General features: G+C 36.2%; 3 protein-coding genes across 4 annotated transcripts; 2 read left to right on the forward strand and 1 right to left on the reverse strand.

Moving 5' to 3' along the window:
• The first annotated feature begins 771 nt into the window (after positions 1–771).
• ACS (acetyl-CoA synthetase) lies at positions 772–10770 on the forward strand. Of its 2 annotated transcripts, XM_020698950.2 has the most exons (18): positions 778–1679; positions 1817–1960; positions 2043–2198; positions 2287–2409; positions 2494–2662; positions 3533–3615; positions 3785–3886; positions 3975–4063; positions 4160–4250; positions 4599–4712; positions 6272–6348; positions 6470–6548; positions 6639–6707; positions 7008–7183; positions 8278–8334; positions 9011–9101; positions 9220–9318; positions 10321–10770. In XM_020698950.2, the coding sequence occupies exons 1-18, from the start codon at positions 975–977 to the stop codon at positions 10504–10506; spliced, it is 2610 nt and encodes an 869-aa protein (XP_020554609.1). In that variant the 5' UTR covers positions 778–974; the 3' UTR covers positions 10507–10770. The 2 variants fall into 2 exon arrangements, with proteins under 2 accessions (XP_020554610.1, XP_020554609.1); XM_020698951.2 differs by lacking the exons at positions 9011–9101; positions 9220–9318 and having other exon boundaries at positions 772–1679.
• A 1078-nt stretch (positions 10771–11848) lies between these two features.
• On the reverse strand, positions 11849–13956 carry CXIP1 (CAX interacting protein 1). Its single transcript, XM_011100684.3, has 3 exons — positions 13619–13956; positions 12957–13226; positions 11849–12063 (listed from the first exon to the last, which is right to left on the reverse strand). The coding sequence occupies exons 1-3, from the start codon at positions 13812–13814 to the stop codon at positions 12008–12010; spliced, it is 522 nt and encodes a 173-aa protein (XP_011098986.1). The 5' UTR covers positions 13815–13956; the 3' UTR covers positions 11849–12007.
• Positions 13957–14129: 173 nt separating this feature from the next.
• LOC105177498 (eukaryotic peptide chain release factor subunit 1-3) lies at positions 14130–17443 on the forward strand. Its single transcript, XM_011100685.3, has 2 exons — positions 14130–14340; positions 15881–17443. Exon 2 carries the CDS (start codon positions 15912–15914, stop codon positions 17223–17225), a length of 1314 nt encoding a protein of 437 aa, XP_011098987.1. The 5' UTR covers positions 14130–14340; positions 15881–15911; the 3' UTR covers positions 17226–17443.
• The last annotated feature ends 1064 nt before the right edge of the window (positions 17444–18507 follow it).

The raw sequence follows: 18507 nt of genomic DNA on the forward strand, positions 1-18507 counted from the left end.
GTTTTTCTACTTAATTCTTATTAAGATTATATGCTGAAAAATGTATAATATGTTGCTTTATATCTCAATCATGATTTTAGGAAAGGTAACTGTTAAGGTAATCGACTGTTACTATATTTTAATAAAAATGTTATGCTTAATTGATTTTTAGCAATTAGTTAATTTATTGTTCGTGTCATTTTAAAGTGTAATACTTGAGATAACGGTATTTTTGACATAAACACAAAATCAATGAAGCCTAATTCAAAGTGTATGAAATATTATCTATTATATAACAGGAGTTGGTCTCTATAATAGCGGATGTTTAAAAAAAAAATATCGCTTTTACTTAAAAAAAAAAAAACAAAAATATAAAACAAAGTTAGTTATAATATGTATTTTATAAAATTGTGAATTAAGTGAAATTGACTCTAGCAGAATTAATTATGGGCCAAACTGGCCTAATTATTATAAATGTTGCTTAATGTAATAAAAAAAACAGGAGGTGGAGTCTTATTACTCCTTGGATTAAGGATCATTGAATTGAATACAGTGCGTACGTAGTTGTTGATTTTGACTTATATATTTTGTAAAGGAAGGGAAAGTTGAATTAGTATTTGTACAAACTAAAACTCCGTAATAACTGATAATAAACAAAATAAACACGATATACTTATGGTGCAGAATTTGTGTGGATTAGTGTGAATTTATTGTAACATGAATTTATTATGTATTTTTAAATTAGAAAACAAAACAAAACAAAAGAAGAGAGTGTGTGTGATGGGGATGGGCCAGACAGTGAAGCAGACGTGCTACGCAACAGACAAGAGTTAATATACAAGAGAGATGAGATGGATGGACGGATGGAACCCATTAATTCTCCGATGATACATATGTTGTTGTATGGATTTGCAGAGTGGGAGTGAGGAGGAAGGCAGAAGTAGAAATAGAAGGGTAAGGGTGGAGGATCATCAAATTCAAATTCAACTTCAAGGATGCCCATCTCCATATACTCTGCCGTTTCTCCCTCTTCTTGCAGTAGGACTAGTAGTATTTATCACTATCATCACCACCACCATCACCCCCCACTTCCTCTTCCTCTTCCTCTTCCTCCTCGCCGTTCTAACATTATCGATAACAGTTATAATATTAATTTTTTTAAGAAAGACGGACAGCGCCGTAGAGTCAGGCAAGAATTTATTTTTATTAGTAGTGCATCATCCTTGCTGTCCCCCTACTCCTCTTACATAAATAATAATAATAATTATTATTATTATAATAAAGAAGAAGAAGAAAATCGGAGGAGACTGTACTGTTGCGCTTGCGTTCCCTCATACAATTCAAAGTCCAAGCACCAGTGGTGGAATTGGAATCGGAATTGGAATACTCCACCTTCTCTAACTCTTTACTTGGTCAACCACCCTTCTTTCCGTCCCCGTTCCCGTCGATCCCCAGGATTGCCGCCCATGTCTGATCCTCTCACCAACGGATCTTCATCTCTCTCTTCCAACCCAGCTGCTTTCACCACTTCCAATCACCTGCGCCATGTCGAGTCTATGTCCACCCTGCCCTCCGGCGCCGGTCAGATTTCCAAATTGAATGCTGTCATTCTCGGTGAGGCGCTTGCTTCCGAGGAGGATGATCTTATCGTCCCCAGCCAAGATTTCTCTGCACAAGCTCACGTCCCCTCCCCTGACAAGGTTCCGTTCTATCATTTCATTCCCGCTTTCCATAATTTTTATTATCACTTGTATTATTCTCTCTGATCCCTCCCCCTTCTAGTTTCTTATCTATCAATTACTCATAAACCCCCCTACTTTCCATTGTGCTGGTGCAGTATCTGGAGATGTACAAAAGTTCCATTGAGGACCCCGCCGGATTCTGGTCTGACATTGCGTCCCAGTTTTACTGGAAAGAGAAATGGGGTCAACCCGTTTACTCTGAGAATCTCGATATTCGCAAGGGAAGAATCCACATCGAGGTCATTGCTCTCCCTTTCCTTTCCTTCTCTTCCCTACTCTTTTCACTCTTAACCTGTGGATGCTCATTCTGTTTCGCATCAGTGGTTCAAGGGTGGGATTACCAACATCTGCTACAACTGTCTGGATAAAAACATTGCTGCGGGGAATGGTGAAAAGATTGCCATCTATTGGGAAGGAAACGAACCTGGTGTTGGCGCCTCATTGACTTACAACCAACTCCTGCAGAGAGTTTGCCAGGTTGCTTTTCCATTTGCTTTTTTCTTCCCCTTACCAGATGTCATGGAATCTTGCGACCTGCAAGTCAGCTAATGTTTTATGCCAACAGTTAGCAAATTACTTGAAAGACATTGGCATCCAGAAGGGTGATGCTGTTTTGATTTATCTACCCATGCTAATGGAACTGCCAATAGCTATGCTGGCTTGTGCTCGCATTGGCGCTGTTCACTCGGTATTCTACAAATATTTGGTATCTTTCTTGTTTTTATCATTTACCTCCTCAGAAATATAAACTTTTATCTGCGGCGATGATCAGGTTGTTTTTGCTGGATTCTCATCTGAATCTCTAGCCCAGAGGATCACGGATTGCAAACCAAAGGTTTTAATAACCTGCAATGCTGTTCGAAGAGGACCCAAGACCATCCATCTAAAAGACATAGTTGATACTGCATTGGCGGAATCTGCTCAGAGTGGCGCCGTTGTAGGTAAGTATATGAACGTTTTTGCTTTCTGGTTCAACTGCAATTCTGACTCTTACTACAATTACTTTTAACTTAATTGTGTAAGAAGATTATTATTAGCTGTGAAATAGGAGGAAATAGTGAAGAATTCCGTCATTACCAGAACCATGGGAGATTCTGGCTCATTATGAGTAAGGAGCTAATGTCCTCTGCTGTTATGTAAATTAGGAGTCCAATTATGCACAGGAAATAAAACCCTAATAGTCATCACCGGACCATGACTACTGGAAACTCTGAGCTGTTTCTGTTATTCTAATAACAAGAAAAAGTAAGCTGTGCAAAATAGCATTCTAGGAGGCAATGGACAACATAAAAGTAATAATCTCTTGGAACTTGAATAACAACACTGAAAAATTAAGACATATGGACCTCAGGCACTTAATTATTAAGTAATTTGATGAGCATAGAAGTCATAACATGAAACAATAGTGTATTAAGATAAAGCAGTCCACATGTTTCCCAATACAGACTTGAGGTTATTTATGACAATCCTGTCATCCTAACTCTCCAGATTTCTCCAAAATGATGAATGAAAATCTTTGAATTTCTCACATGAACTTCACTGTTGCAAAACAAGAATTTACTCTGCCCATGCTTAGTCGTTTGCTTGGTTGGTTTTGTTTGCTGCCTGCTAGATGAACTGAATGGAGATCAAATTACGTAAAGAGTATGTTCCCTCTGATATCTATTCTGCTCTATTAGTTTCATCTTCACTAATTATATTGCCTTGTGGTTCAGTTAGTATGTTGTGATGTATTCCTTAGGGACATAGCTTTCAGAAAGATATATGCATCTGAATTTCCTCGTGGTATTTAGTATTTATTTGTTCCGCAGATGTGTGCTTGACCTATGAAAACAACACTGCCTTGAAGAAGGAAAGCACTAAGTGGGTGGAGGGAAGAGATACTTGGTGGCAGGTTGGCTGACAAAGAAAAAGAAAAACGTTATATCTGACCCATTGTCACTCCGATAGGCTGAATCTCTTAAATTATTTAGCTATTATTAGTGAGGCCCTGTTAATGGAGCTGCAAATCTCCTAGTTCCTGCTTTTCAGCATTTAATCATTCATGTCTCCATACCTTCCAGGATGCTGTTCCTAAATATCCCGATACTTGTGATGTGGAATGGGTTGATGCAGAAGATCCACTTTTCTTGCTTTATACTAGTGGAAGCACTGGAAAACCCAAGGTATCAAGGCTTTGGAATTATGAGATAATTTACACTTTTGCTTATGCATCAACTTGGTGAAAAAAGTTATTGTTGGTTGATCTGTAAGGGAGTCCTGCATACAACTGGAGGATACATGGTGTATACAGCTACAACATTTAAATATGTGTTTGACTATAAACCATCAGATATATACTGGTATTCCTGGACCTGCTTCCTTACGATGTTCATTTCTGAATTTTGAATTGTGTATTGTAAGTTTCTGACCTACTTTGTTATATATTCATTCTGTAGGTGTACAGCTGACTGTGGTTGGATTACTGGCCACAGCTATGTCACTTATGGTCCTCTGCTGAATGGAGCAACTGTTGTGGTTTTTGAAGGGGTATTTGTTTGAGTACATGTGGGCTAATTTTATCAGTAACATTACTAGATGTTACATGAAAATGTCTTAACTGATCATCCATGTATAGGGGCAGCTGCAGGGATAGATTATGGGTACATTAACTGTAGGACTTTGAGCTTCTAGATATTTTCATCTTCACAAGAAGGCATGATGCTGCATCCTGCATTTAGTCATTTGTGATGCCTCTAATTGAGTTGCTTGGGCTGCAAATCAAATGCAATCGTGTGATCCTGCAAATATGTTAATCAATGATTTAGCACTGGAGGAGCCATAGTTAGGCAGGGGCTGATCCCCTAACATCTTAGCATTACTTTGAATTTCCTGCAGGTTCCTACTTATCCTGATCCCGGACGTTGCTGGGACATAGTTGACAAATATAAGGTGTCCATATTCTACACTGCCCCCACATTGGTGCGCTCTCTGATGCGTGAAGGAGATGAGGCAAGAATAGGACACACTTGACACTTTTAATTGCTGTTTGTATATATCTATATATGATTTGTTGACTGCATGAGGTTTTCTTTCGTTGGGTGCCATTTGGTGGATGGATAATGCCTTGCTTTTCCCTTCCGGGATGTCTGGTAAATATTGGAAGTAGAAGGTGGTGATTATCTCTTGCTGATTTATTTTTCCTGTGAAGGCATCAATGTATATAGTTAGCGACTAAGATGTAAGAGAAGTTTTTGCTCTTATGCATAATGAAGAATGGGCTAATCCTGGAAAATATTGGAAAGGAACTTTACAAGCAAACTTGAAGGCATGACTGGACTATGGACTTCACTTGCTGAACTATAATTTGAAAATGCGATATATATGAGCAACCTTTAAAGCTTATATCATCATGTACAATATATTGGAAAGACATGAGTTTGTATTGTTGGGATTTATTCATAGCACTTAACTGGGCGGCAGACAGAATCTTCCTTATGCAGGATTGTATAGTAGGTCTGATTCTGCACAAATGACCGAGTTTGGACTGTTTGACAACCTATTCATTCTCTAAAGATGCCTGATTAATGGTACTCTTGTAGATAGGATCAGCTTGCCTGATCACTACCACTGGGGACAAGTCATCCAATCTAATTTGACAAGCTCTCCAGAAAATATCTAGTCCTTTTCTATTTTCTCTCTTCTTCCTCATTAACATGGCTGAAAGCCAAGCAGTATTATAGATATAATTGATTTGTATTGCTTGAGATGACACCTCTTTGTATGACTGTGAACACAAGCTTCATATTTTCTGTTATGTCTTTAATAAATCCTTCAAACCATTAGTACAGAATTTGTGAAATCATAAGTGCTACCAAATGAAAAGAATAAAAAGATAGGCCTTTGTCGATCACAGTTTGCTAATGAATTTTCTTCTCAAGTTAGTTGTCTTTAACCCTTCATTTTCTCTATAATTTCTTTTATTAGCATGTCTAACCTTTGAAGCTTCTTTAAAGTTATCTGGTCTGTTGTTAGTTCCTTCCATCCTAATCAGAGTTTTCTTCATTTGGCTCCATCTATAATCTTTGCAAATTACATGCCCCCTCATTCTCATAACTAAATATAATCCTATTTTATGGTAATATTCTTCTATATATGTTGTCATTATAATTCCTTGTTCCCTAAGTTTTAGTATCTCTTTGGATAAGCTCAGATAATAATGTGAAACTACCATCATTTTGTATCTTCCTAAGACCACCATAAAATTGAGTGCATTATTACTTCACAACTTTTTCTAATACGTGTTAAAATGTTCACTCACAATTTATTACTGAAATGTTGGCTGAGTTTTATGCGTGAAGATTGCCCAATCTAATGAATCAGATTTGAAGTTTACCTTCTGAACTTAGTGTACATATTTCATGTACCATAGTTTTTGAAGTGTTCATTACTGTTAATCATTACTGATTCTTATCCTCTATCCAAGAAAAAAGATATAAGAATTGAAAGGAAGAGTGAAAAGAAGAGACAAAACTAATGAAAAATGCTGAGTTATTATGTTAAACTTGCAGCATGTCACCCGATATTCACGGAAATCCTTGCGAGTCCTTGGCAGTGTGGGTGAACCCATTAATCCAAGCGCATGGAGGTTTTTAATTTATCCTTGAAACTTTTGTTACCGTTATATTTCCTCATGTCAATACTGGTATTATATTTCTGGAACACGCATAAGCTGAAGTATCTGTGTTATGTTATCTTTATATAACCAGGTGGTTTTTCAATTTAGTTGGAGAATCAAGATGTCCCATTTCTGACACTTGGTGGCAAACAGAGACGGGGGGTTTCATGGTAGATTTGGTTGTTTTATTTGATTTTGTCTTACTGCAAACAACCGTAATATAAATATCTGTTGAATTATTCATCTCTATTACCTTGCAGATCACTCCTTTACCAGGTGCTTGGCCACAGAAACCTGGTTCTGCTACTTTTCCATTCTTTGGCATCCAGGTATTGTATTTGATACATTACTAGATGCATGCACATGGCCTTATGTACATACATTACATATGTTGTGTGTTTTACAGACTACAGAGATGTGTATAATTTTTGTATGAGAATATATACGTGTATGTATTGTTGCTACTTTGCATCTATACATTTTCTCTGTTGTGCATGAGATCAATCTTTAGATTACCCAGTTAATTTGAATAAAGAAAATCTAGGAATGCAAAGGGATGGTATCACTGTATTTTAATTCTATTAGGCTATACATGAGGCGCATTGATGACATTCATCCTGCTAATGCAGCCTGTCATAGTGGATGAGAAGGGTGTTGAAATTGAAGGGGAGTGCAGCGGATATTTATGTGTAAAAAGCTCTTGGCCTGGGGCATTTCGAACGCTTTATGGAGATCATGAAAGATATGAAACAACGTACTTCAGTGCCTTCCCTGGCTACTATTTCAGTGGAGATGGTTGCAGCAGGTAGTATTTCGTGGGAGAAATCCAAAAATTACTTTATACATATATGGTTAATTATACCCTCCCCTCCAAAAATATATCACCTTTCCCTCTATAAAACTTCAGAAATTTCAGTTACAACCCCTCCAAAGAATACTTTGTTAAGCCAAACTGACGTAGTCAAATTCTCAGTTTACCCTTAATTTAGAAAGAATAAAAAAAATAATCAAGCAATAAATTTATTAAAACGACCATTATGTTTATGGAGGTATTTGTAATTTTTATATTTTGAAAGGAATGTCTTTGTAAGGTTCTTTTTCTTAATATTTTGAAGCAGCATTTGAATTTATAATAGAAAATTTTCTATAACCAAAATTACTTTAATAAAGACATTTTTAGTAATATCATTGTAAGTTTGGCCTTGTGTTGTGCAAAAATGGAAGTAATAGGGTCATGATGCTATTATGATAATTACTATTATCATTAAGTTTATTGCCAATAACTTATAGAGCATATTTAAAACAAATTTTTTGAGAATTAGGCTTTGAGATTTATTGTTGATTTAGAAATCATCGAACTATTTTTATTTTTATATTAATTTTTCTAGACATTGTTTTCATTTTTCTACCCTATAACACCAAAAGATATGTTTGAACAAAATATTTTTATGTGATGGATGCAAGAATAACTATAGCCTTATCTTATTATGTTTATATGTATAAAAATATTAAAAACCAGAAAACTATTATCTTTTTTCATCTTCAACTATTATAAACCATAATAAGTATTCTATTTTATTTACCCCCTTTTAATTATATGACATTAAATTTACACTCGTACAAGTTTTAAAATATTACCTAAGGACAATTTGACCAATAAAATATAAAAATCTTTCAATGTTAGGGGTAAAATTGGAGTTCACTTAAAGTTTAGTAGGTGTGATTGTAAATGGGGTATTTGCGGAAGAGATGTGAATGTAATGTTTGAAGTGTTTTGGAAAAAAAGTATAATTTTGTGTTTTGGAGGGATCTTAGGTAAATAACTCTCTGTGTGCATATGTTTGTGATTTCCTTTCTACGTTTCCATCTTGAATATATATTTATATGTTGATAATTTAGGGACAAGGATGGTTACCACTGGCTCACAGGCAGAGTTGATGATGTTATTAACGTGAGGTACTTGTGTTCACTTTCATCTTTTTCATGTTTCGGAGTGACAAACCACCTTTTTTGCTGGTCTTTCCTCTTCTTACTGTAATTAAAGCCAGAAAGAAGAGGTCAAAAGAGTGAGAGAAAAGGTTGAATGCACAAATTTGATTGAGACATGCAACCAGAGGTAGATTAATCAGTGTGCTACAAATCTAGCAGCCTAAGAAATGTCTTATTCTGTTGCCCATTAACAGCAGAAGTTCAATCCACCTCTGTGCTAAATTATCAAACACACATTAATGCAGAGAGGACCTAGGTGTAAGAAGTTTGGGATCTCCTCTTCTTTTTTCTTCCAGGATCTTTTTCCTATGTGGGGGTTAAGAACTGGTTTCTTTCTAAGCAGAAAGAAACTAAGCACTTTTTCTTGTGGAACAAGTGATTAATGAGAACAGACCTGAATCCCACACCCCAGCCCACCCACAAAAAAAAAAAAAAGAGAAAGGAGACACCAAGGAAAAGAAAAGTAAAAAGGACATACCTAAAAAGAGGAAAACAGAAACTAGAACACTAGTTTCAGCTTCTACTTCCAGAGGAAAAGAAAAGAAAGGGAAAATGGTTACCAGATGAGGCTTAATACTATTTTGCTTAAGTAGTTACAGTTGTTTTATCAGGGTTTATTTGTTCTTTCTTATATAAAATATAGTGGACATCGCATTGGCACCGCAGAGGTGGAATCTGCTTTAGTTTCCCATCCCCAGTGCGCTGAAGCTGCTGTCGTTGGTGTTGAGCATGAGGTACCTTTATATAATTTGATCTCACTGGTATATATGATTCATTACCCACATTTCTCCACTCTTGAACCTCTACTTCCAAGCTCAGCTTCAGCCATCATAATTTTGAATACGATCTTAGGTTAAAGGGCAGGGCATATATGCGTTTGTTACTCTGGTTGAAGGCGTTCCTTACAGTGATGATCTTCGAAAAAGTCTTATAATGACTGTGAGAAAGCAGGTGCATTGGAACTTTCCTATCTTTATCATTTTGCAAAAGACAAAAGTTGAATTGCATTACAGCCTCATTCTTTAAACTGTTCTTCTTTTATGCATTGCTACTATCATGGGCAATAATTATTTGTGATTAAATGGGTAAAGCTGCAGCTTTCTACTGTTATTGTTACTGGTACAGGTTAAGTAGCCACTCTGTTGTACTACGTAGAACCAAAAAACCATATGACCATTGTTTGTTGAAATCCTGCATACTCAAATCTTATCAACCAATAAAACTGGGTTAAACTTACGGTTTTGGCAAAAGTAAGCTTTATCAATATTATGAATGATGAGATTACTCTGCTGAACACCTACTTTTGGCCAAGTCGTCTTCTCTGGATCATGCAAACTTGCATGTTTAGATGGTTTCAAACGTCCTTAGAACATTGTTACTGATAAGGAGACGAGCTTGGGAATGTGATAAAAAAAGGAAATGTAGGTATAGTTTGTTTCTTAATTTTCTCTAGTGCTTTTGAAAATTGACAAGAGTCACAAGATACAATAACAAGTAACTGTTACTGCTGTAGGATAGAGAGCTGTAGAATGTTACAAGGGGAAGAGAGGAAACTACAAGAACTTACCTTGTTAATATTTGTGAAAAGCAATAGGAGTTATATAGAGAAACAAATATAGAGGATAGAGCAGCCTGGAGGGTCTCTTTCTGTATGGAAGGCAGCTCTAGCAAGCATAGTAAAAGTAAGCATTTTGGTAACAATAAGGTGTCCCAGCTCTGTAATCCTATTTATATATTGATAATTCATTATTTAAGATCATTCGATCATTTATTTATTCTTAGAGAAATAATGGTTGGAGGTGGTGGTGGTGATGGGGAAAAACAAACAAATTGGTTCTACATGTGCATGACAGTATTGCACTTTATTATTACAGCTCCTGACCAAATGTAATTATTCTAAGGACATTAAAATGTCAAACCTGTATCTTACAAAGTTATTATGTTGGGATTCAGATTGGTGCATTCGCAGCACCGGACAAAATCCACTGGGCTCCAAGTCTACCAAAGACAAGAAGCGGAAAGATAATGAGACGAATTTTAAGGAAAATTGCTTCCAGGCAATTAGATGAGCTTGGGGATATAAGCACACTGGCAGATCCTGCGGTGGTTGATCAGCTTATTGCACTTGCTGAGGGTTGATTTCGAACTGTGGAGCGGCAAGAAATTGATGCTGGTGCCATTGAGAAATTAGCTGGCAAGACATCGCCATAGAGTAAAGCATGTTGTTCCCCACCTGCCAACTTATGCACTATGTGTCGTGCTGTAATCTTCAAAGTGTGTTCAAAATAGTTACAGAACTTGTGTCAATCATGCAGAGTACTGCAGGAACTTTGGTCCTGAAGCATATTTGGTTTGTAATGAGATTGGGGATTCGATCAATAAAATTTATATTTCTGTTAGAAACTGTTTATTCATTAACTTGACAAGTTGATGGTTCATTTGTTTTGGAAAATTTGATACACCGCACTGGAAATGGCAGTACACTGTGACATATCATAAGTTAATTTAGATTTGGGGAGAAGAAGACATACATCACGAATGTATATCAGTATTTTTATAAGACATAAAAAATTAAAGTCATATTTTACTTTTAATTTATCTTACAATAATACAAAATAAAGCTACACATATTAAAACCCCAAAAGATTACATATTTATTTTTATCTCTCTATTTCTCAAAATTAAGCAAAATGTATATCGTTTTTCGCCTCTCCCTCTGGAGGATGGGGTATTTTCTGAACAGGAACGGCGAAACACGGTCTCAGTAAGTAAAGCAGCAAAATGGCATGATATAAACAGGAATTGTTGTTTTTTTCTCTATCGTGGAGCTAAACAATGAACGTGCATTGCGCGTTGACACCTCGGGACGATAATTGAAATTTTAATTTGTACAAAGTAAAAATTGCATTTCCCTTTGATGTTAATTCTCATTGTTTTTATATTTGGTTTTTAATCCTAAACAATTTTTTCTTTTTCCAAAATTTATACTATATATTAAGGAAAAGCATGTTTTTAGTAGTTTTATACAGAAAAATATAAAAAAAGGTTGTCTTCAGAATAATTTTTATACATCTTCCCACGAAAACAAATGAAGAGGAAAAGGAGTGAAAAAATATCCTGAATTGGAATATATAATTGATGAAGAACTCCACTAACTGAGATCTAACTTGGGCCCAACCACTTCAATCAAGTATTTCTTCTCCCTCTTGCTCTTTCTTTCTAGAATACATTTATAGAATAAATAGCCAAGAAAAAGAAAAGAAAAAAGATTCTTTTCTCATAGAATAGTTATTAATTAGTGTTATAACAAGAATGTGGAAATTTCTAAAAACTTTTTCAGAAATTCAAACTTCCATAATGGTCTAGAGGTAGAACAGGGGTGGGTTATGATTCTTTCATCCTATCATTTGATTATTAGCATAATCGAAAAGTGAGTTAATAGCTAAATGTAATTCCAACTGTAAAATCAGAGAGCAAAGTGTTTGATAAAATAAAGGAACCTGTGGCTAGCTTTTGAAAGGTCGGATACAAATAATTGTTATATAAAGGAGCAACAACATATAAAAAGAAAAGAACAATTCCGGGTGTGGCTTGGTTTAGAAACAATTAGCTCCAACCAAGTAACCCAAGCCTTAAAGCGCTAGGAACAAATCGCTTTCTCCAATACCTCTTGCAACTCCCCACTCTTGTATGCCTCTGTTCTCACAATTCATGAAATATGTGAGACTTCCATTACATGAAAACCTAAAACTGAAATTTTGCTAAAGCAAGTTGCAAATTACAGTCTACAACCAAACCATTTCAAAGGAAATTTTTGTCTATGACTAAGCATAATCGAAGAACACCTCCAATTTCTTCCACATTCCTTGTTAGATGTTTCCACTGATTATAAGCAGTTTCTTCTTTCTTCCCTAACTTGTGTAATCCAATGATTATAGTGTGTTGCCCAAGAAACACTTTTGGACTGAGTCTAAGCTAGGATAAAGGCTGTTAAGCAAGAACACTACAAGAAAACCTATACCTTGATTCTTGATCTGAAGGAAGGAGTATGGTTGTTGAGCATGGAAGGGCATAAGCAAGCTCATGTCTTAATTTGAACTAGGGAGTATGGTTGTCGAGCACAGGAGGCTAGAGCAAAGCCTGTATACGACTGTATCTTAATCTGACTACATTAACATTTTCCTAGTCTCATTCTCAATCTCTTTGCTCCCATTGATCAGGACATAAATTTGAACACCATTGTTATTATAGTCTGTTTCAGACTCAAGCTGTAAAATCATCGTGATTTTCCCAACTGAGAAGCAGGTTAATCATTCTAAATCTCAGGAAATCATAGGTAATTAGTCCCCATTTCTTTGAGAGAACTAGAAAGATATAATTTGTTTCCATGTCAGTAAGAAAATGTGAACTACAAGATCAAACAAATTACAGGAAGTTAATTATAATAAATGATCCGATTTGGGTTCCTGTACGGCTTGAAACTTAAGGGGGACCAAAAAAAAAAAAACGAAACTAGAAGAATCATAAAACCAATTGCCAACAATAACATCATGATAATGCACGAAAGAAGGATAAAAATATAGGCTTACCTACAGTAATGTCACAGCCACCAAAGAAGTCGCCGTCAATGTACAATTGCGGAAAAGTTGGCCAGCTGGAATACTCCTTCAATCCCTGACGTAACATTTCATTTTCCAGGATATTTATGGTTTCAAAAGGCACATTCAAGGATTTCAGTATCTGCACAACAGTATTTGAAAATCCACACTGGGGGAATTCCTTAGTTCCTTTGATGAAGACAACTACCTTGTGTGAGGTAACAACTTTATCCAAGGTAGTCTTCAACTCAGGCGTTAGAGCTGCAGCAGCATTAAGGACAAACACAGAAAGACCAACTAAATTACAATCAACTGAATTAGCAATATTCCAACAAAATTATGATAAAATAAATAAAGTAATGTTGCTTTTTCCAGTAATATCATCATGACTTTCGAAGTCATGTGCGGTAGCAATACCAAACCAAATACGACAGGATTCCACCATTAAGATAGATGATTAAAACACTTAGGAAAGGAGGAAAGACTTGGATTGAGTTAAACGGAGGTGCCAAATTACAACAGAGTACGTATAGTTAGGTTGTGGAGTTAGAGAATTGAGATCAGACATAAATGATAAATCAATTTCAATTAATCAATTACTTGGGGCATGGGAAGGGAAGAGAGCAAAACAGAGGAAATTTGGTAGGAGATACCTGAATAACATCGAAAGGAGCTCGTCTTTCTACCAGTAGAATCAAGTCTCGATGAATTAGCCTTCATCCCTGTGGTAGTAGTACAATTAGGAAGGCGATGGTTCTGGTGGGGGCGGAGGCGGCTAAACGGAGCTAATATAGGAGTCGCCACCGGCGAGCAGTTATTCAACGCCACAATTTGCAGACGCAAGGCCATCTCACTCAAAACTCGATATCAAGATCGTTCCGAGATCAAGAAACAGAATTACAACTTCCGACCTACCTCACCTTAGTGTGTATGCCCAAAGTGAGGAGAGAAATTATTAGAAGAACGCCTTATAGTTTTTTCTTTCTTTTTATTTTTATTTTTATTAATAATCACGAATGGAACACGTGAACCATACAGATAAAAACCCTTCTAATTTCTTTCTATTAATATAAGTGATTATTACTACAATTTTTCTATTTCTAGAGTCGTTTAAAATTAGATATCATGCTCACACCCTCCACGAGGAATGGACGGCAACCAACCACAAAACAACATATAACAGATATACTATATATATATTAGAAAAAAACAGGGAAACTGGTAACTGGTAACTGGTAATTGGTAATTGGTAAACGTAAAGTATTAGCCATTAGGGTTTTAGGTGGTCTCCATCTCCATCTCCTCCTTGGCCTCAAAAGTCTACCTCAGTCAGAAGCTGCTTCATTTCCGGCCACGGCCAAACAATCTCTTTCAGGTACTCTTCATGGTTGTATAAATATAAAGATAACTACTAATATCTTTGATTGGGATCTGCGTGTACTCAACTTGCTCGCTTACTACTTGTATCTTGTTATTTCTACTTGTTGGTTGGTAAAAACAAAATGGTTATAGGCTAATTAAAAGAATTCATATATGTTTCATCTATTGGTTCCAATGGATGATATGATTAGACCTCCTTCTTTGATTTTGACGTTTTCCCCCTTTCATTTCACATTTGAAGGTCTATGCGGCTCCTTTATAAGTATTTCTCTTTGTAATGGCATATCGATATCCGATATTCCCCGAATTTATTTGTATCGGTTAAAAAAATTCAGGATAATTTGCATTTTGCACCCTCGAATTGTAAAGTGATTGTACAATGCAACTTTAAATTCTAAAAATAATACTGCATACTCTTTAATTATATATTTATTGGTACCTTGCATCCGCCACTTGTTTCCAGCGAATATTAATTATCTCCCTTCCAAAATAAAGTATGAATATAAAAGGTTTTAGTAATTATTATTGTTTGATAATTTTTTTTTCCATAGTTTATGATCTCTTTATCGTCTCTATTTCTATTACTTCGGTCCTATATTCTAAGTATGGCTCTTATCTCTATATTGTGTAATCTTAGTTATAATATACACTCCAGTCTTTGTAATTTTTTCTTACCATTTTTCAAAATAAAATCAAGCCTTAAAAATTAAGAAAAATATATTATAATGTTTGACATGAATTATTTTAAAGAAATAAGTGGAGCATGTTGCTGAATTGAGAGCATCAAAATAAGTAGTATTAGTGGGTGAGAATGAAAAAAAACGGGGGTTATAGTTAAAAGAGATCAAGCTAATATGTGTTTTCGGGGGTGCAAGTTTATAAAGGATGATCTATTTTAAAAGTGAAAAGTGCCAAAAATAATTGTAGTTTGGAGGGAAGATAACTAAATTAACAAAAAATCTTTTATATTCATGTTGAGATAATTTTCCGGAAGGAAAAGTCGCTGGAAACAATTGTAGAGTGCATGGTGCCAATAAATATATAATTAAAAGGTGCAAAGTGCTATTTTTCAATTTAAGGTTGCATTATGCAAAACTTCTATAATTCGAGGATGCAAATGCCACTTATCCCAAAATTCAGGTAATATCTGATGGAATGAGCATATACCACGACATTAGCCGTGTAATAGGCAGATATTATAGCAAATTGTTTCTGATTTTACTGTATTGTTTTGGATCTTCTCTCTATCATTATAATAGAGCTTATATTTGCTTTATTCAAATGCTTTGTGCTATGATTTAGTGGATGCGTCATTATATATGGAAGGATGCTTGCTGCTATACTTTATACGGACCTTCTTTTTCTAGATATATATTGTTGACAAAATATATGATAGTTATTTGTTCATAATTTTTTGAGTATTCAATATAGTACTTGTAACATATCTCTTAAATTCTATTAACAATGAGAGTACTGTTTCTTGTGCTTCTAAAGTTATGATGATCCATGCCTGTATTTCTGCACAATGTTTGCAGGCTTTTTGGTTCTTGCTTAGTCTGAATTGAAATGGCAGATGGTCATGAATCTGATAAAAACATTGAGATTTGGAAAATCAAGAAATTGATTAAGGCATTGGAATCTGCTAGAGGGAATGGAACCAGCATGATTTCACTTATAATGCCTCCCAGGGATCAGATCTCAAGGGTTACGAAGATGCTTGGTGATGAGTTTGGAACAGCTTCAAATATCAAAAGTAGGGTTAATCGTCAATCGGTACTTGGCGCTATTACTTCAGCCCAACAGCGGCTAAAACTTTACAATAAGGTTCCTCCAAATGGCTTGGTTCTTTACACTGGAACTATTGTTACTGAAGATGGCAAGGAGAAGAAGGTGACAATTGATTTTGAGCCTTTTAAACCCATAAATGCATCTTTATACCTGTGTGATAACAAGTTTCATACAGAAGCTTTAAATGAACTTTTGGAATCTGATGACAAATTTGGTTTTATAGTCATGGATGGGAATGGCACCCTTTTCGGCACATTAAGTGGAAATACACGAGAGGTCCTTCATAAGTTTACTGTTGATCTTCCAAAGAAGCATGGACGTGGAGGACAATCAGCTCTTCGTTTTGCACGTCTGAGGATGGAGAAACGGCACAACTATGTCAGAAAGACTGCAGAACTTGCTACACAGTTCTTCATTAATCCAAATACCAGCCAGCCTAATGTCGCCGGCCTTATACTTGCTGGTTCTGCTGACTTCAAGACTGAACTGAGCCAATCAGATATGTTTGATCCCCGATTACAGGCTAAGATACTTAATGTCGTTGATGTTTCCTATGGCGGGGAAAATGGTTTCAATCAAGCTATTGAGTTGTCTGCGGAAATTCTTTCCAATGTTAAGTTCATTCAGGAGAAACGCTTAATTGGTAAGTATTTCGAGGAGATCAGTCAGGACACTGGGAAATATGTATTTGGTGTAGATGATACATTGAAGACTCTGGAAATGGGTGCTGTGGAAATCTTGATCGTATGGGAGAATCTGGATATAACTAGATATGTTTTGAAAAACAGTGTCACAGGTGAGATGGTCATTAAGCACCTGAAAAAGGAGCAAGAGTCTGATCAGAGTAATTTTAAGGACATGGCCACCTCTGCAGAGTTGGAAGTTCAGGAAAAAATGCCATTGCTTGAGTGGTTTGCCAATGAGTACAGAAGGTTTGGTTGCATGCTTGAATTTGTGACAAATAAATCACAGGAGGGGTCACAATTTTGCAGGGGATTTGGTGGGATTGGGGGAGTTCTTCGTTATCAGCTTGACATAAGATCATTTGATGAGGTGTCCGATGAAGGTGAAATGTATGAAGATTCTGATTAGAGTTGCAGACAATTGAAATTTACAAAGAAGAACCACATGCTATTGCAAGTGATGTTATGTTGTACTGAAACCTAGATTCTATAATTTTCCTGACTGCATTAGATTGGTTGTTCTTTTCCTTAGAATGGTTGTTGGCATGAAGGCAAACACTAGGCTGTAGATTGTGGATGGCCCTTGCTATGGAATGAGAATACATAGCATCATGTTCTTGACTTTAAGTTGGTTCTCCTTTTCACGAATGACCATCTAAGATACAGCAGAGAGTTATTGAGATAAAGAGTGAAAACTAGTACTTTCATCACTGGGAAATTTGGTGCTGTTCATGTGAATTTGCATTCATATAAGTTGTGAATAGTTAAATTAACACATGATGATATCATGTGTGATATAATGACTCACAGCTTATGTGAAGACAAATTTACATGGGCGGCATCACCAAGCCCTTGTCGCTTGTGTTCCTGCTTTTCTCTTTTTCCTTGGGAACTACTTTTTCTTCTCAGTTCTGTTTTTCTGTTTCCTTATTCTTTAGCCTTTCACTTTCGCTTTGCTCTTTGTTAGAGGAAAAAAAAAAAAAAAGGAAACCGATTCTTCCTTCCCTCTTTTCCATAACCATCACGCGGGTACGATGAAAAGTGGAAGCCAAGCCAGGCCTTGAAATTGTTAAGACACTTGTCGCATATGAGCCTCTCCAGCGTCCATCTGCTAATACCTGTAAAATATGGTTCAAACTGACTCCACCAAAATGCTGAAGAAGGTAATGGGAATGCTCGTTTCCAAATATTTGTCCATGAAAGCTAAGATGAGAGCTATGGAGACTCCTCTCATCATGCACTGGCTTCTGTTGCGGGATAACAAGGTGGTCCCGCATCTCATCTATCAGAGGAGATGCTCTAACCTGCCCAACGCAATTGAAGTTGAAGATTACCAGTCAGACACCCTTGCTGCACATCTTAACAACTTTATTGCTTTAGCTCCAGCGGGCATAGTGCAGCTGGCAGACGGCAAGATGGGAACAAAGGAAGATGATGAGCATCTGCAGAAATACTGTAACCTGTCCACGACAGTTGAATTTGAGGATTACCAATCTCACAACTATGCCACTCCTACTTACAGATCCAATGCTACTAATCCAGTCAGCATAGCGCAGTTGGCAGAGGAAAATCACGAGAATCCAAATTTGAGACACTCGTTTATTGAAGACAACCAAATGAAGGATCATTCGATATCTGTTATAGAGATTGTAAAGAATGCAAAAGAGGGACAAGGGAAGGAGTTCAGGCTG

This window comes from Sesamum indicum, linkage group LG9, assembly GCF_026168435.1.
Source record: "Sesamum indicum cultivar Baizhima isolate 11 linkage group LG9, ASM2616843v1, whole genome shotgun sequence".
NCBI lineage: Eukaryota > Viridiplantae > Streptophyta > Magnoliopsida > Lamiales > Pedaliaceae > Sesamum > Sesamum indicum.

Excerpts from the sequence above, each read along its gene's own strand:
- ACS (XM_020698950.2), top strand. The coding sequence starts at position 975 with ATGCCCATCTCCATATACTCTGCCGTTTCTCCCTCTTCTTGCAGTAGG. Across the intron at positions 1,680-1,816 it reads ACGTCCCCTCCCCTGACAAG|TATCTGGAGATGTACAAAAG; the intron begins GTTCCGTTCTAT and ends GTGCTGGTGCAG. Across the intron at positions 2,410-2,493 it reads GCATTGGCGCTGTTCACTCG|GTTGTTTTTGCTGGATTCTC; the intron begins GTATTCTACAAA and ends GGCGATGATCAG.
- CXIP1 (XM_011100684.3), bottom strand. The coding sequence starts at position 13,814 with ATGGCCTTGCGTCTGCAAATTGTGGCGTTGAATAACTGCTCGCCGGTG. Across the intron at positions 13,227-13,618 it reads CTCCTTTCGATGTTATTCAG|CTCTAACGCCTGAGTTGAAG; the intron begins GTATCTCCTACC and ends ATGCTGCTGCAG. Across the intron at positions 12,064-12,956 it reads TGGCTGTGACATTACTGTAG|AGGCATACAAGAGTGGGGAG; the intron begins GTAAGCCTATAT and ends TTGTGAGAACAG.
- LOC105177498 (XM_011100685.3), top strand. The coding sequence starts at position 15,912 with ATGGCAGATGGTCATGAATCTGATAAAAACATTGAGATTTGGAAAATC.